This window comes from Alosa sapidissima, chromosome 14 (assembly GCF_018492685.1).
Source record: "Alosa sapidissima isolate fAloSap1 chromosome 14, fAloSap1.pri, whole genome shotgun sequence".
Taxonomy (NCBI): Eukaryota; Metazoa; Chordata; class Actinopteri; order Clupeiformes; family Clupeidae; genus Alosa; species Alosa sapidissima.
In genome coordinates, this window is record NC_055970.1 from 20,590,345 (window position 1) to 20,606,909 (window position 16,565).

The 16,565-nt window shown below is 41.3% G+C and overlaps 1 protein-coding gene across 1 annotated transcript; it reads left to right on the top strand.

The window, feature by feature from the left end:
* The first annotated feature begins 348 nt into the window (after positions 1 to 348).
* LOC121682519 (semaphorin-7A-like) lies at positions 349 to 16,231 on the top strand. Its single transcript, XM_042062679.1, has 14 exons — positions 349 to 509; positions 4,510 to 4,649; positions 4,910 to 4,939; positions 5,097 to 5,189; positions 5,735 to 5,801; positions 6,096 to 6,203; positions 6,492 to 6,628; positions 6,819 to 6,997; positions 7,312 to 7,414; positions 8,645 to 8,843; positions 10,359 to 10,474; positions 11,827 to 11,978; positions 13,211 to 13,257; positions 13,636 to 16,231. Exons 1-14 carry the CDS (start codon positions 410 to 412, stop codon positions 14,001 to 14,003), a joined length of 1,839 nt encoding a protein of 612 aa, XP_041918613.1. The 5' UTR covers positions 349 to 409; the 3' UTR covers positions 14,004 to 16,231.
* The last annotated feature ends 334 nt before the right edge of the window (positions 16,232 to 16,565 follow it).

The following is a 16,565-nucleotide window of genomic DNA, read 5'->3' on the forward strand; positions in this document are numbered from 1 at the left end:
ATCTACAAACTGCAGCCAGGGGTACTTCCCTTCATCAGGTGTATTAATCAAGCATCATGCATTCACACTCTAGGTCCTTGATTGTATAGACCTGTGGACATCCGGTAGCGACTCACATCGGGGAGTGACAGGGCCTGTGTAAGGTGTGTGTAAGGTGCCACCCCCCCTTCCCCATTTTTTTAACCAAACCAATAATGTTATAACCAGTCAATAACGTGATAACTTATTACATTATTACCAAAAAGTTATTAGGCCTATGTTATTGGTTCAGTTATTGTCATGTAATTAGATTATGATTTTTAATAAGCCTTGACACAAGGCTATTTACAGGGCTGCTACACGCCTCCCGACGTCACTCACGAGTAGCTGCAGCAGCCAACTCTACCGCTCATATTCAGAGTGAATTACCATGGATAGGTTCGTTGTGCTTGCGCTCGTTCTCTTAAGAATCAGTTTACTTTCAATGGCAGAGACGTCTCACACAGCTAGACGTAAATTGACAAAAGATGGTGAGTGTAAAGAGTTGTTCTTGTTGTAGCATAGGCTATATTCAGTAAATTCTTTCAGAACATATGTCACAGGAAGCTTCCGCAGTTCCAAGCCATGGGTGTGACATGTACATTTATTACATTTAGCCTACTATTAACCTTCTATAGATGAAAACACGACCAAAAGTAATAGACTGTAAAGTGTTGTCTTACGAGAACCTTAATCTAATATAGTTTTATATTGCTGCTGGTCATGGTCTACCATTCGTTCAGCATGCGAGCTTCTGGTACCCAGATTATGGTCTGGCTGCAAAGGCAAAGAGATAGGGTAGAGTTTACCCTATATTTGCCTTCGCAGCAAAAAAAAATATTGCCTATTGAAAGGAAAAAACGTTTGTCAGTTAAAATATGCGATTTATGATTAGGCCCACATGTGTTTTAAATGATTAAGCCTAGGCTACAAATCCTCCTCTGGATGGCTGTTTTTTCTGTTATCTATATCTATATTAGGTATATTCAAAGTTATATCCAGTTAAGAAATACAGTTATAAAAGCTGTAGGCCTAGTCTCTGTCGTTAGTTGACTGTAAATTGCTCTGGATAAGAGCACCGGTTCAGCCAATCACCTTATTCATTTCCCAGGGTAATCTGATGAGTATTTTTTATATAAATTGGTATGGCTGTAATGATTTAAAAACCGTATAATGTGGTGGGTCCACCAGACCCAGAACATTGGCTGAGTAACAAAATATGAACCCCTTATGGCAGTTAAATGTTTTGTCGGCGACTCCTCAAAAAACATGGGCCAAGACTCGTGACCCCCTTCTCTCCAAATGGCGAGATTGGTAAATGAGGCGAGATGGATTGGATGCAGAGGCAGAAAATATCTGCTCTCATAGGTAGGCTATGTCGACACCAAAGGCATTAATGTCAATAGCAGCCTTTGACAATCTGATTTATTATTTTCCAATGGATTACTACAGTAGCACTCATCCAATGTATAACTGTGGGGGAAAAGTTTTAAAGTTTTAATCCCAGTTTTAGGCGACCCCCAGTTTAAGAACCACTGCAGGGCCTCTCCTGTAATTGACTATATTACTCTCATTGTAATGAAGTAGTTGTTACAGATACAGATATAAAACTTTCTTTCTCATTCCTTCTACCCTAAATACTTTAAGACATAGACACTTGCTCATGAATAGAAAGGGGCTCATTGCAACATGGTGTATATGTAAAATATGCAATTTGAGATTTGACACATGATATTTTTAAGTAAAATTTCAATCGCATCCTATTTTAACATATTTGTATAATGCTCTCTAAAATATTGTGCCAATTAGGCTATAGCATTGTTGATTTATCTGCAAGAATGTCTATAGAAATGTTCATATCTAAGCTGTTATTAGATTAGATTACATTACATTTGGCTGACGCATTTTTTTTAGCCAAAGCGACTTACATATGTCAACTATATTACAAGGGATTACATTGTCCCCGGAGCAACTTGGGGTTAAGTGCCTTGCTCAAGGGCACAACGGTGGAAGCCGGGAATTGAACCGACAACTTTCAAGCTACTGCACGCTCGCCCAGTTCCTTAACCGCTACACTACCACCACCCCGCAGATTATCCGATGTCATACCAATAATATTGTGCATCCCTAGTAACTTCATGTGTTTTACCTATTGTAATATATGGTGTATGCTGTCTCACATCACATTCAGGTAAAATGCAGTTTAATGCAAATGTATTTCGGGGGAAAGTTGTGGCAATAGTTTTGGTGTGTAGAACACCTTATTTATCAGTCAAAATTATTACCCTAAACCTACGCCCATGGGTTTAGTAGATTAAGTGGCAAGGGCTGCATAAGAAAGGTGGGGGAGGATTGAGGGGGGGGGGGCAGCAACAAGGAGCACCCAAGAGCAACAGGGGCAAGGAAAAACTCCCTTACCAAGGAAGAAACCTTGGGCAGATCCACGGCTCAAGGGGCTAACCCAACTGCCAGGGGTCTTGGTGTGTGTGTTGGGGGGATGACAGGGGAGATGGGATAGTGTGCTGTGTATGTGGGGAGAGGGCAGTGTGCAATATGTGTGTTGGAGAAGCTTCCTCATGAGACAATGTGCTGTGTATTGGGGGGGGGGGGGGGGGGGGGGGTGATGACAGTGAAGATGTGTGTGTGGGCGGGAGGGGAGTGGAGCAGTCACTTTGTGTGTGTGTGTGTAGTGTGTGTGTGGGTAGGTGGGGGCAGTGTGCTGTAAGTATGTAGAGGATGTGTGTTGGAGAAGATCCTGAAGACAATGTGCTGTGATTGTAGGGAGGGGGGGGGGCAGTGTGCAGCAAGTATGTAGAGGAGGCTTACTGTAGCAAGCAGTGTGCTGTATGTATGTGAGGTGATGACAGTGATGATGTAAGTGTGTGTGTTTTGTGTGTGTGTGTTGGGGATGGGGGGGGTGGGGGCAGAAAGGCTAGGCAATCAAGGACATGGGTAGATAGATGGAGGAGAAATCAAAAATAATAAATAAAAAGTTCTATGGAGATGTGCAAAAGTTGGAGAAAGTCAGATATGTGTGTGTGTGTGTGTGTGTGTGTGTGTGTTTTGACATTAACATTATTGATATTATCTTTTACTGCTCTTAGAGGGGCTTCTATTAGTGGATTTGGCTGTTTTGAGCATGTCCCCAACCTAGACTTGTGATATTTATCTGTTAAAATACACTAAAATGCATTAAATCTAGATGTTGTACCATGTTTGTTGCAAGAACGAGTTAAATATACACACCATTTCAATTTCTAATGCAAAAAATTAATTTATACTATTTTTTAAGGAAAACATCAGTGTCCCCAGGTTTTCCGCCACAACAAACTATATCCAGTCATATATACTTTTTACATAAAAATGTTTATTTGTTTACCAAGGGAAAACATAGTGTTAGTAAAGAGTAAGGTTGATGCCAAATACTAGAGACATGTGGTGATCGGAAACTGAAGAAAGATAATTGTAACCATCACTGAAGAATAGAGTATTTTTATTCAACATCATTTCCACCGCAGCTGTAACTTTGTCAATATGCAAAATAAGTGGGGGGGAAAGTGCAGTTGTGTGTATTTTGGATACATTGTGTCCTATCTCCAAAAGTGACTGGGCATGGCAATGGAATGTGTTTATATGGCTGATAACTGTGAGAATGTCATTTCCACCACGAAATGAGGACATATACTATATAATGTAACATAATGCATTATATTGTATAATCTGCAAATAAAGAACATAATTTGAAGTGTGGTGGAAATTAAATTTTTCCCTTACGCTTTAGAAAACTCAATGCACCTCTGGTGCACACTAACAAAGAGTTTCCAGCCAAAATATTTCTTAACTGCGTCAACAGGACAAGGTGCAGCAGAGTTGTATACACTTGGATTGAGGTCAGACTTGCCTCCCAAACATATTGTCTGCCCACATCATAGTCATCACATTCTAGTCATCACAGGTATATGAGGGATCACATTGAACCATACTGGATAGTAAGTCTTGCCAGTTTCATTTTCCTAAGTCAATATGGGCCATGGTGTCAAATACCACAAATACAATATAAGTCTGTAAATAAAACTAAACCCCTAAGGGCTTTATACGTCCTTAGAAGTCAGGTACTGCTCAAGATCCCTTCCTTGTTAACATCACCTTTGTATTTGGTCCAGGGGGCTCAAGGTGTAGGCTTTTTAAAGTACCTTGAGATTGGAGGACTCTACCTTTAACTGTTAATGGTACATAAATTAAACTAAATTAAAGCGTTGAAGTGTTGCCGTGGAGAATGGAGAGCCTAATGGACTTTTATTGCCTGCATGTTATGGATTGATGTGGAGTGCAACTGTTTTACCTAGTTGAGTTACCTGAGTCTTTCAAACTCGGCTTAAAATTGACCTTGTCTATGAGATATGTTTTTACAGCGAGGCTTCACATACAGATGGTTCCACACTTTATAAATCTCGTAGCTTGTGGTGTGTTGATATGTGCCCGTCCTTTCAGGTATGGCGTTTAAACGGGGGAAGCTGGAGAAACCACTCTCCAGGATGAAGCTGATTCTGGGAACTCAAGGGGATATTTATGCTGGCGGTGATCAACATTTATCTCGCCTCGTTTTTCCGGAGAATCAAAGGAACGCAGTGGTAAGGGGACTTGTTGTATTTACAGTATACACAGTAACCTAACCTTCATGAGATCATGTCTAGAGCACTGTGAAACCTGTGAGACACTAGTTCCATTGTGTGATAGTGTGAGATTTGCCAACTTGTTAAAGGACAAAGCACTTTACAGAAGCACTGTACTTCTTTTTCTACATTCCAAAATTATAATTTGATATGCTTATGAGTGATTTGCTTATGAGTGATTTGATTATGCAGACTCTGCTCATGTGTGTTCTGTTTAGGTGAAGAAAATTCCAATTGAGTGTGACAAGGTTAGTATCGTGAAGTATTGCACCAGAAGTACGCACACACACACGCACACGCACATTTGAAATCACCTCAATGTTTAACTGATTGCAAACACTTTTGACTGTACAATAATTTAACTGATGATGTCTGAATATTGATCCGTCTCGTGTCACCATTCAGAGCTGTCCTATCACGGTGATGCAGCCAGGGAGAGATGCTTACCCTCTGTTTGTGTGCACAGAGAAAGATGAGGGAGCTCACTGCTGCTACAAGGTACAGGGTAACAATTACATGGTTCATTATGGCGTGGCAAACCCCTGCAAAAATTTTGAAAAACTGCACAGGGTAGAAGTTGGATGATCATAGATGACATTAGTTCAACTATTATTTCTTTGTAAAACAATATTTGGTTGACAATTAGTGATGAAGACTTCAAATAACAAGGAGACGGAAATGTTATCTGCCTTGTACCATTGCACTGTTAGTTTCGTACTCAGACTTGTGAAACTTGCAACATCGGCTGGAAGAGTGTGAATTATGACAGGTCAACTTGTGACAGAGTCCGGTATTTTAGTTTACCCACATACATAAATATAGGTTTGTTGAGCACTGTGACTGTATCACAAGTAAATCCATTATTTTCTTTCTGGTTTTAATTCAGTTACTTGATTTAAAATATTTGTAACAGCATCAAATTCACCAGCACTGTGAAGAGAATCCTGAGGGGAGTGCCCAGCCTATAACCTCTAAGTTACAGTGTTGGACTCATGGGCTCATTGGTAACTCCATGTACATGAACTTGAGTATTTGTTTTATAGGATGTCAATGGCTTAACACACCATTGTAAAGACGTCTATGGAGGTGGAGAACCAGCACTTCTTACTGGTAGGTTGAAGCTGCTGACTTAGGGTTTGTTGTTCTAGTAAATGAAGTAGGCTAATGCTCTGTTGGTGTCAAGTCTAACCCCACTGACAAACAGATAAATGACTCTGCAGAGGGAACATTGTGGTGCAACCCTCTGAACTTTATTAATCCCTACTTTACTTATGTCAGTACATGACGATAGGGTTTTTGCATGTGTGAGAGGGAGAGAGAGAGCGAGAGAGAGAGAGATAGAGAGTGTGTGTGTGCATGTGCGTGTATTGAACAGTAATCAATACAGATGTGTTCATTCCTTAGGGGATTTTCTCTACACCACACTGTCTGGTGTAAAGGATAAAGATGGCATCTACAGAAAGCGTTTATCTACTGACAGTGACAATATGACGCCTCCCTCAAGCCGTTCAGGTGAGCAGCTCGGGTAAAATTCAACAAAAGCATAAAGTTAGCATAAATGTCAGTGTTGTACTGGTATTCCTGAAAACTGTATGTCATTTTGTTTGTGGCCTATCAGTGATGCTGTTAGATCAATTGAAACTAAATTAAATGCAAATTCTGCCTTGTAGATCAATAATATTTTATGTGAAGATCATAAAAGGAAAAAGTGAACAACTGTATCATTTTGAATGCCTTACCAGCACTGAGTAAGGCAAAGAGACATAATAACTAAATTAGCTATACATTTCTGTCCCACAGATCAAAGGTATGTGAAGATTATAGAAAGAAGAAATAAAATGGATGACTTGCAAGATAAGCTGTATGCATTCTACACAGAGAAGAATCAGGACCAGAACTCTGACATTTTCACCCCACGTGTCTCCCAGATCTGCAAGGTAAGAACAACTTGCCTTACCTACTGTATGACTACTCAGGCCATTAAAGTAGTGAACAGAATCAAGTGAAAGTGACATGAGTACAATATCCCAGAAAGTGCATCTGTCCCATGGAGAGGGAATGCCCTTCATTTGAGAAACACAAACAAAGCTTCCCGGAACGGGATTCATCTGAGATGTTCTTCTACAGGCTGATCTCGGAGGTTCAAAGGACACCCTGCAGTTCCAGTGGACGTCCCAGCTGAGCAGCTGGCTGTCCTGCGGAGACCCCAGCAGGAAGCTGTACTACACCGAGCTGCTGGACGTGGCCATGCTGCCGTCTGAGGACGGAGGAGACGACCGGGTCTACGGGCTCTTCAAAAACGGCTGGTACGCTACGCAGGGGCCATTTGAGTTCACCAGACATGCTAAAAGTAGCAGAGAGAAGAGAAACTCACAGGAGGAGTAAAATAGGCAGCAGAAGTTTGCCCTCAGGTTTACAAGGTTCATGCAAGAAGATGATTAGTTTGCGTCTTGCTTTGAGGGAAGTGTGGGCGATTTTAGCAAGTGACGCCTGACGTCTAAATTAGATATTCTTTTCACTTCCTTTTTAGAGGGCATGTTGATATGTAAAAGAAATGTGTGAAGAACTGGTTTAACAGGTTGTAAATGGAAACTGAAAATGTGTGTGTGTGTGTATGCAGGGACATGAGAGCAGTGTGTGTGTATGCCATGAAGGACATTGATTCCACCTTCTCCAGCTCTACAACAGAACCCACAGAAACTCTGTCAAAACGTCCTGGAGAGGTAGGACGACCTTTTGCACTTTTGACCATGCTGCATTCTAGGCCTTTACACAAGGGTCACTAAACATATTTAAAACTGCAGCCCTTGATTAAAGTACATGAATTCAGTACATGTTTTGTAAAATTCTGTGAATGTATCTCAATGTCGTTAACATTTGGTTGTGCCCTCAAGAAGACCTTAGTCTTCATACAGAGTGCTCTGTAAATGGCAAACACACAAAGAGGCTCAGACCAACAAATATTATTCAAGTCGAGTCAAGTCATTTATTTATATAGCACATTTAAAAACAACAGGGTTGAGCCAAAGTGCTGAACAAACACAAAGAAAAGGTTAGCTAATAAGTCATAACAATAAGACCATACATCTACACAAAGGCCATACATCTACACAAACTAAGTGTGATTATTTGTAGCAAGACAGCATTAGTAGCAGTGACAAGAAAATAGATAAGATAAATAAAAATAAATAAGAAAATTAAAACAAGACCAAAAACATCATACTGTATTAAAAGCAAGTGAGAAAAAATATGTCTTGAGATTGGATTTGAAGGAGGTAATTGTAGGGGAGGATTTGATATGTGGAGGAAGGGTATTCCAGAGCTTTGGAGCAGCTACAGAAAAAGCTTGGTCACCACGGGTTTTGAAGCGTTTAGGCTACATGGAACAGCAAGCAGTAGTTGGTCTTGTGACCTGAGTGACCTGGTAGTAGAGTGTGGGGGCAGAAGTTCAGAGATGTAAGGTGGGGCTAAACCTTTAAGGGCTTTAAAAACAAAAAGTGAAATTTTAAACTCAATCCTGAATTTGACCGGAAGCCAGTGTAGCTGAGCTAAAATTGGTGTTATGTGATCACTCTTTTTGGTGTTGGTGAGGAGCCTAGCAGCAGCGTTTTGTACCAGCTGGAGTTTATTTAGATTTGATTGTGACATGCCAATGTACAGAGAATTGCAGTAAGCGGGAGAGGATGAAGGCATGGACAACGGTTTCAAGATCAGTTGCGGACAGAATAGGTTTCAGCTTGGCTATGGTTCTTAATTGGTAGAAACTGCCTTTGACTACACTGCTGACTTAAAATTCAAGGCTCTTCACACACAGTATCCAAGCCTCATGACAGGGACGGGTACATTTGGCTGTTAATCTCACATATCAACATTCTTTAGCCAGGATCTAGGACTGTTCCTTTAACAAACATTGTCGAAGATCACCATCTCATCTACACCTTCTCTCTGACCAGTGTGTCCAGGACAGTAAGAGACTCCCTTCTAACTTGCTCAAGTACATGAAGAGGAATCCAGAGATGGCGAATTGGGTGAGGCCCATAGGAAACAGCAACCCCCTGTTGGTCAGTCGCCGCCACTACAGCCACATCCAGGTGGACCGTGTTGGAGGGACAGTGGGACAGGAGGGACACAAGGTCCTACTGCTGTCCATGGGTAGGAGACTAAAACACCTGCATAAAACACTACAGTACTTAGATAGCCGTAGAGCTGTACAGTTCACTGTAACCAAACTAGTCACAACAGCTGTTATTGTAGTGCACGTATATCTTTGCATGTTAAGGTCAATGCGTACAGAAGCAAGAAGAGTGTCACTGTGGCCTATTTTATGTATGAGTCAACAGTGTTGGTGGTTCGAGGAACTAAGGCGAGCTGTCAGGCAAGCTATGCTTCTCTTACTCATGCATTTATGGGTAGGTTAAAGGGACACCAGGCAACGTTTTGGTGTTAATTACTCATCTTCGTAAGTTGGTATATGGTTAAATGACTCATTACAGGGCGAATGAAGACTCTCTCGCCCGCCCCTACTGCCTGTAGGAAGAATATCCCGCTTGCCAGTTCAGTGTATCGTACCCGCCGACCGAAGCAGGATCAGTTTACATGCTGCATCAACAGCACAGACGCAGGCTAACGAAACGCTAGCGATTGTTGCAAACGTGTGTATAATGGCAGAGCCGGCGAAGACGCAGCGAAAACCCTTGACGGAAGGTGCAAAGAAAAGGAAAAGAGCTTCAGACTGAGTGAGGGGGAGTTTCGTAGAGAAAAAGCATCATCCCTTTAAGGAACAAGTGGGAGTATTGTGCAAAAACATGGAAGTAGGAGGTGTTAAGAGCGATTGATTAGGTATTCCGGCATATGTATGTATGAAAACAGCACACTTCCACCTTTTAAAAGCAGACATAATCCAGATTGAGGTTATATGCATCAATAGGAGAAACTTTCAGAAACAACAGAACCAGGATTTGAACCATGTCAAAGGGAACTTTTACTTTTGTGTATCTTAATGTGGTACTTTCACTTCATGTCATCCACTTTCCTATATACCTGTTAGACCAGGTGTTCTCAATTTTTTGGTTCCGAGGACCCATTGTGGCGTTGAAAACTTTCCAAAGACCCCCTCATACAGTAGTCGTAACTAGCATGCCATTTGTATTCTCTGAAGTTGTGGCCAAATTCACTATCCCGTTTAACTGTAATCTGTCACTAGTGGTGACCAATGAGTCCACAAGTCACAATGAAACAGAAGCTACATATATGATTGTGACAGTCATGACTATTGTGTTATTGATATCAGCTGTTTGTGGTTTGTTCTCACTGCATATGACTTTAAAGCTCAGTGACATGTTTTCTGTTTGAAGCAGTATCTGTATGAAGGGTTTTCTTTCTAGTGTGATGTAATGCCTGAATCCTGAAAGAATTTCCATGTTGGCTGCCATGTTCTGTAATCCCAGTTTTGAAAACAACTTCATGCAAACCCACATGTTATTCTGTAATGAGTCATGAAACATTTCCAGTCTACAGGACGTTTCAAACACCTTTTGCTTGTTGACAGTGTAACACCAAACCACCATATCACAAGTTGATCACAACAATATAATTGTGGTCTTCTCATGTGATGTCTCTCATGTTACTTGCTATTTTTGTTTGTGTTTTTGCCGATGTTCACCAAAGAGAGCGGTGTGGTTCACAAAGTCCTGGAGAACTCCACCTCACCTTTCATCATCGCGGAGTATCATCCATTTGAATCCGGAACACAGATCCTCAGCATGTTACTGGACAATTCTGAGGTGAGTCCTCCACAGTCTATCCCAGCATGGAAAAGCACTAGTGGTTACTTACAATTGATGTTCTTGATGAGTTTATGACCCTGACAGTAAATAGGAAACTCTGAAACCGGAACCCGTATTTCCTAATTCCCTGGTTTCCACATGTCTAATGCAAGGGTATCACACAGCACACTTGTGTACACACATGCTTGGGAAACTCTAGTTTCACGTCAATGTCATCATCTGGGACTGGATTTCCACAACAATAAAAATAATCATGTTACTCAAAACAACTGACCTATAATAGGCCACAAACATGACTACAAACTGCTACTCTGCTGTAGCATGCTGTAGTCAGCTGAGAGAGCCCAGTCTCAGGAGAGCGCGACTGAGGGTGGGGGAGGAGTGAGCAGGAGGAGGACAAGATACTGTAATCTGGTCTTTCTAGATAAAGACCTTTAACCGAAACATAACCCAAAACTCCAAACTTGTGGTCAATAAAACTCCAGAGGAATAACCGTTAGGGTATTCAACTTCTTGAATGGGAAATATTCTATTTTTAAATTAATCACTGAGAAAACTATACAACAAACCTCTTTGCTGACAGTGAGGGCATGCTAAGCCCCATTTAAAGCTGTAATAATCCTGTTAACACGGAAGAACACATTTACCATTTACCACGTTCCTAAAGACACCGATTGTAAATAAAGATTAAAAGGCTCTCCTTAATGATGTTTATGCACAGTAAGGTATAGGGAAAAAAGCATTTTGCTGCTCGGGATAAAAATGTGATGCACCACAGTTATTGTTTTGGTGGCTGTACTAAGCCAATGTGTTTTACAGTATAAGTGCCCTTTTAAAAACCACAGTGCTGTTCAATTTCACTGTCTGACTGTTTCTCTATTTTGAATGCCAGCACACTGGTCATTCCTCATGTGGCCCACCACCCGCTCATGTGAAAAGGATTAGTGTTAGTCCAAGGCTCCATCGTCTTAGCCCACACTTTTTTATACTTTGGAGAGGGCAGGAACAATTGCTTGGTCCACCAGTAATTAATACATGACTAATACCTCAAATGTGTTTAAGTAATCAAACTAATAATATTCATTGTGTGTGACAAAAAGCTTGTGTGTGACAAAAAGCATCCTGTTGTGTATGTCATGTGTTTGCCACTTCTCTTTCTAGCCTTTTCTCTTATCTGTTTATCGAGTGTCAGTGTTAAAACACCCCTCTCTTTATCTCACCCTGGCTATGTCTATCACTCCCTCTCTCTCGTTTCCAGTTAAATGCTATACAAACCCCTACACATAAATGTGCACTTCCACTTCCATCTCAGAAGATAAAAGTGTTCACTCCATTTGGGCGTTTTGCAGAAGAAACTCTACGTGAGCTCCAGTGATGAGGTGGTTCAGATTGACCTGAGGAACTGCAGTGTGTACGAGAACCAGTGTGCTGACTGTGTCTTAGCAAGAGATCCCTACTGTGGCTGGGACAGCGGCCGTAAGACATGTGCACCTTATTCAGAGTAAGAGTTCTCTCTCTCTCTCTCTCTCTCTCTCTCTCTCTCTCACACACACACAGTTGCTACATTTAGTTGTCCTGTCTCATTACTCAGAAATGTGTGGTTGTCCTTACAGTACATAGAACTGAACCATATCACACATTGTCACATTGTGGGCTTGTTGGCAGTGGTGGCACAAAAAGAGTTGTGCTGCTTCTGTAGTGATTAGAATACTTTTGCAGAAGTAATACTGTACATTCATGCTACAGAAAGAGATGTGTGAGTCTTTATACGTTGCCTTGTTGTGCACATGAGAAATGAGACAAAGAGAAGTGGTTGTTACCAAAGTCCTTTCAGGCCAGTCTTGTCACTCAGCGGCCATCTTGGTAACGCCTCCAGGCAGTTAGAGTATAGACCTCTGAATTCGGCTACAAAAAGAACCTAAAGCTGCCATCTAAGGAGATCTGGGTACCATCTTTGCCCATATAAGGAGATACGGATCTCCATATATGGGCAATGATGGCAGCTTTGAGTCGTTTTTGTAGGCAAATTTCAGAGGTCCATTGCAGCATGGATGTTACCAGAGTAGGAATTTCACGGCGGCCACGACGGCCATGGCCGTCCTTGCCCCTTGCGTTGGCCGTGATGCCTCTTTAAAAATCTAATTGAAGGCCAAGTGGCCTTGCCCCTAAAATGGTGAAATTCCAAGCCTGGATGTTACCATAGTGATGGTAAGACAAAATGTCCATCATTCCGCTTCCGACAACGTGATTGGTTAATTACTCCGTCATTCATTTTCCCGTTAGTGATTTGCCTTTTCCTCTATAATATAATAATAATATTACAGATCTTTATCACAATAATGTGAAAATGAGAGACCCATTGTATAATGGTCATGACTCATTTGTAACTTTTAGAACTGTTTAATTCCTCCTGTAAGCAAGGAATTAACACCTACGTTTCTGGAAACTGAAAAGGAGAAGTATGATATGAGGATATTCAGTAATGTACCTTATCTGTAGGCCTACATTACTTTTTGTCAGAATACGGCCCCATCCCCCTACACACACACCCACACACAACCACAACCATTGACACACAAACACCCACCTAGATACAGCACACATCCTCTCAGTGTTCAGGAAGTTCAACCATGTGATTCTATTTAATTTATCACCATTAAGCTCTACCAACACCACAAGCAAACTGACATTTTGTTTCTCATAATTTGGAATTCTACTCTTTTATCTTCGCAGTGGTCTGACTCAGGATGTTCTCAACGGAAATTACCATGACTGCACCCGTAAGTCCTTCCATGCCCCCCTCTTGTCTCAGGTCCTCTCCCTTATTACCCCCCTCCTACACACACACACACACACGCACACACACACACACACACACACACACACACACACAGGTGGGACTGTGTTAACCAGAATTTAGGCGTCTGGTTCCTGTTTGTGTTCAGTCATCCACGCAGGCTGCTTGGCAGGCACATGATCTTTTTTGAATGTGTAAGGAGTCACCAGCTTTTGAGAAAGGCGACGGTGAAAGACGTGGAGGATGGAAAGCATATTATAAGGAAGAGAGGGACAAGATAGTCAGAATCTAAATGAATGAGCGAGTACATGTATGAATAAATGGATGAATTAATAACCAGATATGTCCTCTGCCCTTGTAGCGTATCGCAGCGCTCCCTTTGGATCAGGTGTAGATAAGCCTGTCCCTGGTCCTCCTTCCAAGGATGTGCCTGAGTCCTCCAGACACTACCTGGCCTGCCCCATTGACTCCCACCATGCCACGTACCGCTGGCTGAAGGATGGAGAGGAGAGGCAGTCGCTCGAGGACCAGAAGCAGGAGCAGTTAGTGCTGCTGATAGAGGGCATGGGGTCTGCAGACGAGGGCGGGTACGAGTGTGTAGCCCAGGAGGGAGACTACCAGAAGACAGTGGCCCACTACCAGCTGAGGATGACCAGTGGGGTAGCAGGACTGAAGAGCTCTCCACTGGCGTTGGCCTTGCTGGCGCTCCTGCTTACTCTGACATGTTAGAGGCCTGTTGCACCTGCTCAGTGTTGTGTTCTGTTCTGAGTGCTTCCCTATTGCCTTATCTGTGTGTTGAGATCAGGGTGTTCTTTACAGCTGTTCAGCATGTATCTCGAGATCCTTTATTTATTTATTAGAGCGAGAGAGTGAAAGAAATCTTGATAACCCGCTGATATTGTTGTGGCTTGGGTGTGTCGCAGAATAGGTCCATAAAGTATAGTGACCCTTTGTTAGCCCATCCTATTTGAATGCTGTATTTATCATCTGCTATCTCATATGCTATGCTCATCAACTGTTCCAAGGAAAGCATGACTACAGTGCGGTAGGCTGGCGTCTGAATCCATTGCAATGATGTGTAACCCAACACTTATTCGTATGAACTCACACCCTTGTTTGCTATGACTGTTGGTATAGGAGAGCTGTTTGGACATGAGGCAACAAGATGGCCTATGGTAATCCTGGTCTGGGTTTACTCAATCTAGTTGTTGACCACAGGTGAACATTCTTGTCCTCTCACAGCCATTGACTGAATGGTTGTGTACACAAAATATTAACATTTCTCACATTTCAAAGCCCAATAATGTAATATAATAACATAGTATTTCACATTGAAAAGTTTTTTCATGAAAATATTTCTAAATACCGGTACTACATAAAAATATGATAACATACATTAAAATAAAACAATGATAATATTGATATTGATAATAATAGCCTAATGATAATAATATACTATGTAATATAGGAGTAATAATTCCGTATAGCCTCTACTTACTTACTTACTGCCCTTAATGCCTTCATGCATGTAGGGCAGCAACAAAAGTTTTCCACACCAGTCTATCCTGGGCGAGTCGTTGAATATTGCCCCATGAGTGGTTTAGGCTCTGCATCTTCTTCGACACAATTCTTCTCCATGTGTTCTTAGGTCTTCATCTCTTTCTTTTCCTCTCTGGTGTCCAATGTAGAGCTATTCTTGTAATATCAGTAGGATCTTTTCTCAAAACATGTCCTATCCATCTCCACCTTCTTTTCATGAAGATGGTCGCGATGCATTCTTGTTGACAATTCTGATACAGTTCTTCATTTGAGATTGTGTTTGGCCAAAAAAAAATTGGTGTGGAAGGTTGACAGACTGATGAGGTCTCTTTTTACCATTCTCCAGCATTCAGAGCCATACAAAAGGGTGGATAAAACACAGCTCTGATATAATTTGAGTTTGGTCTTTGTAGAGTATTGTTGTGAGAGCCATGTATTATTCAGTATGTAAAAAGCATTTCTTGCCTTATTGAGACGATTCTTAATGTCTTTGTCTGTACCCCCCTCATTGTTAATAGTAAAAATATGTGAATTCATTAGTTTGGGGATACTCTTCTCCATTAACTTTAATTGGTGAGGGGTTAGGAATGTTTAGAGTTAATACTTCTGTCTTCTTATGGTTGATCTCTAAGCCAATCTTCTGACCAAAGTCACTAAGGCGGGATGTTTTCTCCTGCGTGTGTCGATGAGTATGTGAGAGAAGAGCCAGATCATCTGCATAGTCTAAATCTTCAAGTGATGAGAAAAGTGTGAATCGAATGCCTGTATAGCCTCTAGGGAGCATTTGCACAACTACACAAACGTGAGTTTGTATCGGGATAGAATAAACAGAAGTAGTGTAATGTGCTCATAATCGTATCATAAAACGAGATCAAACAGCAAGGGAGTGGGGCAATGAGGATGTGGATTACTTAAGCTGCATTCCTATTGAATGGGTGGTGTGAGGCGTGACCTGCATGACTGTCAGGTGTTGAGAGAGAAAACAGTCCAGGGAATATTAGGCTCTAGTGGAAGGAAAGTTCGCACCAGAAAAACAAGGACTGTTTTCATCGTAAACAGACATGAGGGTCTGTTAAGTTGTTAGGAATACAAAATGGCCATGGTGGAGGAGATGGCAAAATGATGGTGGAAGAGATGGTGACAGCTGTATGAATGTCAGGGGTTGACACTGGGGGGGCACAATTGTTCACAGCACATGTTCCGTTATATTTTTATTTTAATGTAGTTCCAACAGCAGATGTGATATTTTTTATAAAAGAAAAGACTGAGGTTGTTCTAATTTTGTTGTGTTTATCTTAGATAATAGTATATTTTGTCATTTGTAATCTCCCTTACATAATGTGAAGCTCTTTTTTCAAACTTTCTGTTACTAAAAATTACATCTATTTTTGTACTAAATAAACCATAATATGAACCACGATGGTGTGTCTTTGTCACTTCTTGGCTACTTTGAAACAAGTTATAGAACTGTTTCCAATCCTGAGCCCTTTGAGGTCAGTTGTTAACAATTGTTTTGCTCAAGGCACAATTATAACCATTTATAATCATTATTTTTTTAGGTATTGAAGCTCTTTTCTGTGCTAATATCAAATGTCTTTGAATCAAAGTCCATGCTATGATAATATAATCGGCTTTGTCATAGAGGGCAAGTAAGGCTTCTTAAACAGGATGTAGCCATTCCAGACAGTTACAGTCAAGTCTTTTAGTTAACCTGTATTCCCATGGCTCGACTCATGGATTTTATTGGTTATT

Excerpts from the sequence above, each read along its gene's own strand:
- LOC121682519 (XM_042062679.1), top strand. The coding sequence starts at position 410 with ATGGATAGGTTCGTTGTGCTTGCGCTCGTTCTCTTAAGAATCAGTTTA. Across the intron at positions 5,802-6,095 it reads AGAACCAGCACTTCTTACTG|GGGATTTTCTCTACACCACA; the intron begins GTAGGTTGAAGC and ends TTCATTCCTTAG. Across the intron at positions 6,998-7,311 it reads GGGCTCTTCAAAAACGGCTG|GGACATGAGAGCAGTGTGTG; the intron begins GTACGCTACGCA and ends GTGTGTATGCAG.